The sequence below is a fragment of the Austrofundulus limnaeus genome, unplaced genomic scaffold, assembly GCF_001266775.1.
Source record: "Austrofundulus limnaeus strain Quisiro unplaced genomic scaffold, Austrofundulus_limnaeus-1.0 Scaffold119, whole genome shotgun sequence".
NCBI lineage: Eukaryota > Metazoa > Chordata > Actinopteri > Cyprinodontiformes > Rivulidae > Austrofundulus > Austrofundulus limnaeus.
In genome coordinates, this window is record NW_013952521.1 from 652,433 (window position 1) to 662,766 (window position 10,334).

At 39.7% G+C, this 10,334-nt stretch overlaps 1 protein-coding gene across 4 annotated transcripts in view; it reads left to right on the forward strand.

Moving 5' to 3' along the window:
- The window catches only part of LOC106521982 (rho GTPase-activating protein 44), a 45,435-nt gene that overhangs the window by 23,097 nt on the left and 12,004 nt on the right, over positions 1-10,334 (forward strand). For all 4 annotated transcript variants that reach the window (XM_014014780.1, XM_014014782.1, XM_014014779.1 and 1 more), the window contains exons 3-16: positions 353-472; positions 661-737; positions 838-949; positions 2,354-2,430; positions 2,976-3,093; positions 3,329-3,397; positions 3,491-3,572; positions 3,830-3,957; positions 4,272-4,383; positions 6,052-6,133; positions 6,214-6,294; positions 6,400-6,513; positions 7,976-8,067; positions 8,156-8,336. In XM_014014780.1, coding sequence (XP_013870234.1) covers positions 353-472; positions 661-737; positions 838-949; positions 2,354-2,430; positions 2,976-3,093; positions 3,329-3,397; positions 3,491-3,572; positions 3,830-3,957; positions 4,272-4,383; positions 6,052-6,133; positions 6,214-6,294; positions 6,400-6,513; positions 7,976-8,067; positions 8,156-8,336 — 1,445 coding nt within the window. The remainder of the gene's footprint in view (positions 1-352; positions 473-660; positions 738-837; positions 950-2,353; positions 2,431-2,975; positions 3,094-3,328; positions 3,398-3,490; positions 3,573-3,829; positions 3,958-4,271; positions 4,384-6,051; positions 6,134-6,213; positions 6,295-6,399; positions 6,514-7,975; positions 8,068-8,155; positions 8,337-10,334) is intronic.

A 10,334-nucleotide genomic window follows, 5' to 3' on the forward strand; every position in this document is an offset into this window, starting at 1 on the left:
TGTGTGTGTGTGTGTGTGTGTGTGTGTGTGTGTGTGTGTGTGTGTGTGTGCGTGCGTGTGCAAAGTATTCAGTCTGCATAAAATGAGTTTTTCCAGCTGTGTCTCTGAGCTGCCTTCAGGCATCTTTAACGAGCGCTGAAATTGAACTTTTCTTCGAGACAAAAGGCTGAGCGTCCCCGCTGATTGATCCTGGGCGCGGTGTCCTAATTGATCAGATTAATGACGCCCACAGAGGCGGCGACCTCGTTTCCACAGAGTTGGTTTAATGATGAGCTGAGAGGCGACCGGTGTTCGGTTCATAAATTGTTTGTGTGTCAAAATCAGATGTTTCAGATGTTGTGTGTGTTTTCAGGTGGAGAGGCGATTAGAGCTGGTGAAGCAAGTATCCCACAGCACACACAAGAAGCTGACAGCCTGTCTGCAGGGACAACAGGGTGTCGACGTGGACAAGAAGTCCGTTAGGTCGCCCTCGGTGAGTTTAGCCTGTTTTTTAATTTTTAATCCTAAAATGACTGTTCAGATAGTTTGAAGTGGGTTTCTGTGGAAATACTAACATTTAATATCTTATATCTTTGATTGTGCTCAGTTTGAAGAAATGCAGTTTCTCTCTCGTCTTATTCCCAGTTTTCAGTCTGACTGTTTCTGCTTGTTTCTGTGCAGAAAAAGCTCCCTCTCACAACGCTCGCACAATGCATGGTGGAGGGGGCCGCYGTGCTCGGGGACGAGTCTCTGCTGGGGTGAGAGAGCCACGCTACAGCCATTGCCGCCTCACGGCGTCGGCTCGCACGGCACCAGTTTTTAAAGATTTAAAGTTTAAGCGACTGTTTGTTGTTGCAGGAAGATGCTGAAGCTCTGCGGCGAGACGCAGGAACAACTCGCTCAGGAGCTCGTCTCTTTCGAGCTCATCATCGAGAAGGATGTGATCGATCCATTATCCGAACTCGCCGAGGTAAAGAACAGATGCTTTTGATTCCACGTTGATGCAAACGCAAAAAGAAGCTCAAATGACACCTGTTGAAACTAACGCTCAGTGGTGGGCACCAGCCCACTAAAGCGCAAATCCGCTAATTGCGGACCTAAATATTTCGTTTGCGCTTTAGGTCTTACTAATTTTTATAATTCATAAGCGGATTTGCGCTTTCTAAAATTAAAATGCAGAATCGCTAATAACTAATTATCTACCAGTCATCATTATCTTGAACAGCGGAAGGTGTGGCTGTCAATGAATCACATCCATGATCTATCCAACAGGACCCCTCCCAGATAAACAATTATTGAGAAGGTATACATCCTTGCTGACTGTTGCTTTCAGTCACGGTTCTGATTTCCCACAATGCTTTGTGTCTGCTTATGTAGCAGGAAGGCAATAGCAAAAACAGTTAATGTTTGTAATCCATACTAAAATTTTGTATGTATTGATTTATTTTACTTTACAATCTGAGCTCCTTTTTTAAAAAAAAAAAAGTTTAAACGCTGGAGCTCAATACTTGACATAATTGGTCGAAGCAATCGGCCAACAGGGTTAGAGACTCAGAAATGATTTAAAGATGTTATGCTGACGAACACAGACATCTAGTGGTCAACTGGAGCAACTACATGGAAAACTTTAAAATCCAAGCTCTTATTTTGAAGGGAAGATAGTTTCCTGTACTCTGTTTTTTCATTTCCCGTCACAAATCAAATCCGTCATGTACCCAGAATGCATCGCTTCAGTTTTCCAATAAACAGTTTTAAAATTACTTTATTGATACTTCTTTAATGAAAAATCTACAACAAACAAAAGAAAAAGTCAAAGAAGCAGCCAAACTAGCAATCCTCAACAACTTTTTAAAAAATCAGCCGAACTAGCAATCCTCAACAACTTTTAAAGAAGCAGCCAAACTAGCAATCCTCAACAACTTTTTAAAAAATCAGCCGAACTAGCAATCCTCAACAACTTTTTAAAGAATCAGCCGAACTAGCAATCCTCAACAACTTTTTAAAGAATCAGCCGAACTAGCAATCCTCAACAACTTTTTAATTTTTACACCAGAAGCTAAAGGTCTGTTTCAGGAAATCACATCCCCAGCAATCGGCGGTTGTAGAATTAAGTTGTAAAAGAATTCATACACAGCTAGTTGGTAGTGTTGTGCATTGCTGCCAGCTAGTAAGTGTCAAATTGAACTTGCGCTTTAAAATTAGCTTCCGCTAGCTTTTCTAAGACATAAGTGTTTTGAAGTTGTTGACCTAAATATTTTCATAAGCACTTGGATTAGCGCTGCCCACCGCTGCTAACGCTAGTTGCTCAGAAACAATTCATCTTGCTTCACACCAAGAAACACGCCTGAGTTTAACGGTTTCCTTTGTTTTTCAGGTAGAAATCCCAAACATCCAGAAACAAAGGAAACATTTAGCAAAACTGGTCCTGGATATGGACTCTGCACGCACAAGGTGAGTGTGTTTGTGTGTCACCGAGAAACTCCTGAAGGTTTGATTTGACATCATGAAGCTGCAGTCAGTGTGTGAAAAACTCTGGCTGTGTTTATTTTTGTTGTTTAGAATTCTATGGTTATTCTGTGGTTATTTTAAAGTGCAGATAGCAGCAGCAGCTAGCAGTAGCTACATTTTAACAGTTCTGCCAAATAGTGTTGTATGAACTGCACTAAAATCTGAGTTGTTTAAAGCCGTCTGCGACCTGTTTTGGACTTTCTCAGAGTAGCCGTTAGCTCTGTAGTCACAGATTTATCTGCAAAAGGTAAGATATTGTTTGTTCATATCCTCTTTGCAGAACCTCTTTAAACGAGTTTATTAAAGCAGAAACATGCAGGAAGTCATGTTCCTCGCTGCAGTTGGCTCTGTCAGTATTTTTAGTGACCCAAATATGAAGTAATCTTCTCTGCCATCATCCTGCTGTGAGCTGAACTCTGCTGGCAGCGATTCAGACTATCAGACCAAAAGAAGAGGGTGGGCTCTGATGGACTGTTTGGCGTTCGCAGGTACTACCAGTCCACCAAATCCTCGGGAATGTCGAGCAATCTGCAGCCGACGGGAGCTAAGGCCGACCACCTCAGGGAGGAGATGGAGGAGGCAGCCAACCGCATGGAGATCTGTCGAGTCAGTCAACATCACTGTAAATAACCATAACGTCAGACAAAGTTATTTATCCCTGGAGGATGACCCGTTTCCTGAAAAACTGAGCTAAAAGTCAGAAACTCAGCTCAAACTGGATGTCTTTACTGGTTTTAGACGTTACATTAGAGGCACAATAACTGTGATTAAATACACCTGCAGTTCTACACTGTCCAGCTTATGTAAAAYATTTTGAAAGTATGTTTTTATTTCCCTCCAGGACCAGTTATCCGCAGACATGTACAGTTTTGTGGCCAAAGAAATYGACTATGCAAGCTACTTCCAGACAGTAAGTGCAGCATGGCTGTTGGCCGAGGGTTAGAAGTGAAGAGACAAACAAAAACTCTCCGCTGACCCGTTGGTTCTGATTCTGTCTGTCCAGCTGATAGAAGTCCAGGCCGAGTACCACAGGAGATCATTAGAGCTGCTGCAAAGCATTCTGCCTCAGATCAAAGCTCAGCAGGGTGAGCCCAACGTTCTGAGTTTTAACCTCAATATTTTCTTTTTAAAGTCAAAATCACTGGAAGGAGAGGTTTGTTTCAGGTGACGGATGAGTTGAAGGTGGGGGCGGGGTTAAATCTGGGATCTGACAGACAGCATGTGCAGTGAGAGTAGGGAGCAGCTGAAAGGAAAAAACAGACTTTCTGATTTTTATTTATTGAATGATAGCAGGATCATGTTTGTGGGTGTGTAACAGTGTGTGTGTGTGCGTGCTTCACAGAGACCTGGGTGGAGAAACCGTGTTACGGGAAGCCATTAGAGGAGCACTTAGCACTCAGCGGGAGAGATATTGCCTTCCCCATCGAGGCGTGTGTCACCATGCTGCTGGAGTGCGGCATGCAGGAGGAGGTAAATGCTCGCCGCTCCTAAAGCACCGACACAGGAAGCACATTTATAGCAGAGTGAATATTTAGTCTTAATTACTGCAGGGAAGTCTTAACGAGGTTCACACTGAAACGTTTTACAGCCTGGAACCAATAATTATTGACTGTTTAATTATTGTTTAATGGAAGGAAACGCCCCAATTTAGTGATTAGTCGTGGAAAGTAAATAAACTGCGCAGCTGCTGCTTTAAACTTTATGAAACGGTTTTTGTTTACATGTTTTTCCAAACGACGGCATCGGGGGGAGATTTACCTAATGGAGATGGTTTTTGGTTTCAGGGTTTATTCAGAATCGCTCCTTCGGCCTCCAAATTGAAGAAGCTAAAGGCATCATTGGACTGCGGTGTGTTGGACGTTCAGGAGTTTTCTGCAGACCCGCACGCCATCGCAGGTGAGTCGACAATGCTGCGTTCATGTACCTGGAACTGCTGTCATTGTGACAACCCGTTACAACTCTCCTCGCTGCTGCCRATTGGAGTTTTGCTCCTTTGCTGTYGCTCGTTAGCTTCAAATTAGTATGAGATAAATCTCAAAATTCAGATTTTTGTGTCACACATCCTGGTCCTTGAGAAGGCCAGCCAGAGTAATCAAACACAGATCCACAGATTTATGTTTCACTTCGGTGAAGTTTCCCTTCTGTATGTAACAGAGTTGATGCAATCCACTGTAAAAGTGACAAAAAAACAGTTATTTTATTGCAGTGGTTAATTTTACCTATATGTAGAAAATGTTACATTTACATCCTGTCATTGATCAGTCAGCAGCAGCATCTGATCAATATGCGATCCCTGAAGTGATGTCTGACACAAAAATCTGAATTATAGAACTGAAATTGAATTATGGAACTGAAAGTTAAAGTTTTCATACTGAATTTTTAATAAACCAAAATTCAGTTTCAAAGCAAATTAATTCAGATACAAAACTTTAAATTTAGTTTCAAACCATTAAATTCTGTTTCAATTTAGTGAAATTTATTTTCAATTCCTGCTGGCACAAGATTTATCCCATGAATTAGTGTGTAAATGTTAATTTGAAAGCCGTTTACTTTTTTTCTCCTTTCTGCTGTTTTTACAAAGTAAATTAATAAAAACTAAAATCCCTGGTGATAAATTCCAAATTTACCAGAGCAATACCAATCAGAGTCCTCKTTTTCCAAAAGGGCTGCGAGAAAATAAAGGCATGTTCTCTTTTCGTTTCTGTCGCTTCTAAATCCAAACCGTGATGGACGACAGAAGAAGAAGAAAAAGSTTTCAGGCTTTTAAGGTGCCGTTATTGATCTTTTTTTATGACAGCGTTTCTCTCTGCAGCAGCTGCTGTCAGGAGAAAAGAAACACATAAATCAGGAGGAACACAAGCTCAGAGATATAGATTTAACTTTACATCAATATATTTTAATTAAATTGTCAAACTGTTTATTTTTTTATCACATTCCTTCAAGGAATTTTAAAAATTTTAAGTGGTCAAACACCTGAGAAATGTTTGGTTTCAGTCAGTTTTACTGTATTTATTTGGACATTTGTTTCATTAATGAAAACAATTTTTTTCTCTAGGTTTGTAAAGTTTATGTTTTAGAAACATTTCAAGCTGAAACCACTCAAAAGTCAAATAAAATAAGCAATAATATAACATTTTGTGTTTCTGTAACCATTTAAAACCATGCATCTGCAGCAAAACAGCAGTGAATACAGATTAATGAGGCCTTTTGAGGTGATGTTCACTGGAACATTTTTAGATTTGACGTTAATAGTGGATATTTTCTCTCCCTGGGGAGACGTTCATGAAAACTGGCACAAAGATTTGAGAGCCAGAGGAGAGCAAAGAAACAAGAATTAAAGGCTGCAGACGGCATTTCAAAACTGCCACTTCAGGAAGTAACCGACAGAAACGTGAGGAAATAATTACAGCTGAGGTCTGACTGAAACAGTGTTCTGTCTCTGGAAAGATTTTTTTCCCCCGTTTTGTTTTTCAATAAATTATTTGTTTTGCGTGTTTCATCTGATGGATGTCTTCCTCTTCAACATTACAACACTCAGTCGAAACGCATTTTCTTCTCTTTCAGGCGCCTTGAAGTCGTACCTGCGTGAACTACCTGAGCCATTAATGACCTTTGAACTCTACAGTGACTGGATCCAAGCCTCCAAGTGTGTATCCTCAYGGAACAAGGTTGTGTTTAAAGCGTTTTATCTTCTTCCTGTCCAAACGAGTCGTTTCTGTCCTGCAGCATCCAGGACCAGGAGAAGAGGCTTCAGGCTCTGATGGGAGCCTGTGAGAAGTTACCTCCAGCCAACAACCACAACTTTAAGTGAGTCATAAAAGTCATTTAGATATAAAGCCCAGGCTTTTAGCTGCTTTAAATGTTCTATCACCGTCCTGCTATAATATGTTGAATTATTTTTTAAATTAACAGGTATTTGATCAAATTTCTGTCCAAACTGACTGAATACCAGGATGTGAACAAGATGACTCCTGGAAACATCGCGATTGTCCTCGGCCCAAACCTGCTCTGGACTCACAGTGAAGGGTGAGAGAGATTTATGACAATTAAACCAATGAATTTAAATTTAAAGGTTAAATAACTGGATAATGAGTTCTTAGATGAGGAGCGTCAGAGTGGCTGTTTTTATTTTTGTGATCTGAGTTTGATAAAAACATTATTAAAACTGTAAGAAAACAACTTCGCTTGAAGCTTTTAACTCGACCGAAATTATATCCATCCATTTATCATCTATCCACCCATCCATTATTCATCATCCATCCATCCTTCCATCCATCCATCATCCATCCATCCACTTATGATCAACTGACAGGTAGATGAAGAAAACTCAGACCTCTCTTTTCCCAGTAATACTACAGCTCCTCTTGGAGAACCCTAAGATGCTCCAGTACTCAAAAAGATACATTGATACAGGTTATATTGTCTGGAGGCATGGCTTCGAGAAGTTTAGGGACTCCCCTTGCTGATGGCGTAATCAAATAGGCGGAGCCATGCCTCGGAGCTTTTGTTAAAACCAATTGTACTTCCTGATTTTCGGTCTGAACTCTCAGTCGCTTGATTAAACCAGACTTCAGCAAAGAGCGCTCTTTGGTTTTGTATGGTTCCTCTTTAATAATCTCGTCCATGCATTTGTACATTCTCCGTATGGTTTGTGCACACATCTTGGTAACGAACACACATAACAATATTTTCTTTCAGAAGCATGGTAATCATCCTTAACCACCTCAGCTGACTCCTTTCAACGTGGAGAAGCTCTCCTCCAACCAAAGGCTCGCCCTCAACCCATGTGGATTGTTTCATTTTTTAGCTTCTAGCTTAAAACCACAGCTAAAATATTTGGTTACGACTTCAGGAGCTGAACCCATCTGTTCTCAAAAAATGAGAATCTTAAAACCACAAGGAGCAATAATGATGAGATAAAATCCATCTAGTTCTGACTCAGTTCAAATTTTAAAAAGGTGTTTTTTATTTAAGCGTCAGATGAATTTAAATGAGTGAAAAAATAAATGATAAAGAATCTTCAAATCTGCTTGTGTATCTTTTCTGTATTATTACCATAAATTTTGCTSTTTTATTCAGCTGCCTTTTTTTTGGCACCGAATTTGATTTTTCGTGCATAAGTTCAAACAGAAACGACCGTCTGCTGGGATCCTTTCATCTCTGATTTTCTTTTCCTTCGTATTCTTCAACGCAAAACATCAGCTACTAAATTAAATACAGAGTCCTGCAGTCACAAGAATTTAACATGCCTCCAAGAAACAAAGCGTATAAAACAGACTGACAGGATGAAGGACACTTCTTATATCTCGACAAACTCTTCATCACTCCATAACTTTTAATTAGTATTTTAATAGCCCATTTATCCAAAATGGTTTTAATTTTCTCAGTTTATTGCTTCTGATAATGAAAAGTGGTAATGATGTTCAGAGTGTAAAACTTTTTTCTCTACTCCTCATCCCGTCGTTTATTTCCTGTCTGTTTGCCGCAGCAACATCACAGAGATGATGACGACGGTTTCCCTGCAGATCGTCGGCATCATCGAACCCGTCATCCAGCACGCCGACTGGTTCTTCCCAGGAGGTGAGGAGAGAGAAATCCTAAACCTTCGCTTTTACTTCACAGCAAATACAGAATGAAAATTAAGAACCGGAAATGTCTTCTGTCTCAGAAATCGAGTTCAACATCACAGGAAACTAYGGCAGCCCCGTCCACACCAACCACAACGCCAACTACAGCTCCATGCCGTCTCCAGACATGGATCAGATGGATCGCAAGCAGAGCGACCAGAGCCGGCGACCGCTGAGCGTCGCTACTGACAACATGATGCTGGAGTTCTACAAGAAGGACGGGTAGGAGCCAGCTTTTTCTAKGCTGATCACATTTTAACATGTTATTGTAATTTGCATCGTTACAACTGGAGAGACAGTGTTATCAGGCAGCTACCAGAGTGTCCAAGTCAATCTAAACAGTGAATTAAAGTGCCTGTGACAAGCATATCCTTCAAATACAAAAACTCAAAGAAAACATCTTTATATTTAAGAAACTTGACATTATACACAATTTTATCAATTTTGTCCCATAACTGGCATATTTTTTATTTCTATGCTGATCACATTTTAACATGTTAAGATGTGATTTTCATTCAGATTCTTCTCTACAGTCTGTGTTGTTAGTTATTGTAGTAACGCTCTGTGTACATTCAGACATTCCCCTTTGACATCACTTCCTGTTTCGTCACATGCGAATATCTACAACTGTTCATCTCAATAGTATGGTTTTTTTTGCAATAAGTTATCAATGTTATCTTTCCAAAAATGCATTCATATTTCTTACAAAACGTCGTTGTCACAGGCACATTAGATTAGATTCGATTAGATTCGATTAGATTAGATTAGATTAGATTAGAACGGAACTTTATTGATCCCTTGGAAGGGGTCCCTCAGGGAAATTACTTTTCTATAGCAGCATCAGTACAGACTCAAGGTAAGGGAAATAATATAACAGTCAATGGTAGATATTGCACATTATACATCAGCATAAAAAAGTCAAAGACAAAAACTAAAAAAAAAGGTCAAAAACAGAAAAGTCAAAGGATGGAGAAAAGAAAAAGAAAGAAAGAGTGTGTGTGTGTGGGGGGCGTATTACACACATTGTACAATAGTTATTGCGCTGTAGACTTGTTGCACCCTTCCACCCCCACCCCCCCAGAGAGGAGGTGTGCAGTCGTATCTCTTGAGGGACAAAAGAGTTCCTTAGTCTGTTGGTCCTGCATGGGTTTACTTCCCCCTTACCTCCTGTCTTATACATATCTCCACAAGAAAAACACGGGAAGTCATTTTCTGCACTCAGATGAGTTCATTTTATTAACAGTTTCTAAGGTTCACAGTGATTATGGCAAAAGCTCCTTCCACTTTGTAAGTAAGTAAGTAAGTAAAATTTTATTTATAAAGCGCCTTTCACAGAAATGGAATTCACAAGGTGCTGTACAATAATCAATAATATAGAAAGAGTTGATAGGCAGAAGGTGCTGTACAATAATCGAACAAAAACAGTAAAACAGAAATACTTGACAACTACTTTACAAATGATGAAATTCCGGTCAGTACGTTCTCAAATTTTTGGAATAGTAGGGGTCATGGAATAACAATGATAGAGAAAAAAGTAATTGAGGTATATACAATCGATAGGCTTGCCTGTAACTAACTGGAGTTGATGGTTGTGGCATAAAAAATGTAAATGAATGGATACCAGTCCAAAGTAAAATACGTGTTTTGCAGTCATGGAAATTTAGGTTCAGGGTTTATGTTGCGGTAGGCAGGATACCTTCAGTTAAATGCTTGAGTGAATAAATGTGTTTTTAGTTGATTTTTAAAGGTGTCAGTGTTATCAAGGGAGCGCAGATGGACTTTKCTGCTCCCTCAGCCTGAATCTACTGCAGAAAGACTTGATGTTGAGGGAGTTGGTCTCTTTTAATGTTTTAGGGCCATTCTTAATCAGTTTGCACTTAAGACATTTGTTTGTAAATGTTTTAACTGATTTCATACTCTATTTTAGTTCTATCTTACCTTTTATGAGTGTTTCTTGTTTTTCTTTTATTTATCGTGAAGTATTTTAATGTAGTTTAATATCTGTAGTTTTGAATTTTGCATTGTCTGTGTGCTGCTGCCGTTCTTGGCCAGGTCTCTCTTGAAAAAGAGATTTTTAATCTCAATGAGATCTACCTGGTTAAATAAAGGTTAAATTTAATTAAAATTTTGGAAGAAGCAGCCGTTCACTGAACTGGCTTCTCTGGTTGCTGATAACAGTGTGCAGAGGGTGCTTACCATTGTCCATAATATCCAGGATTT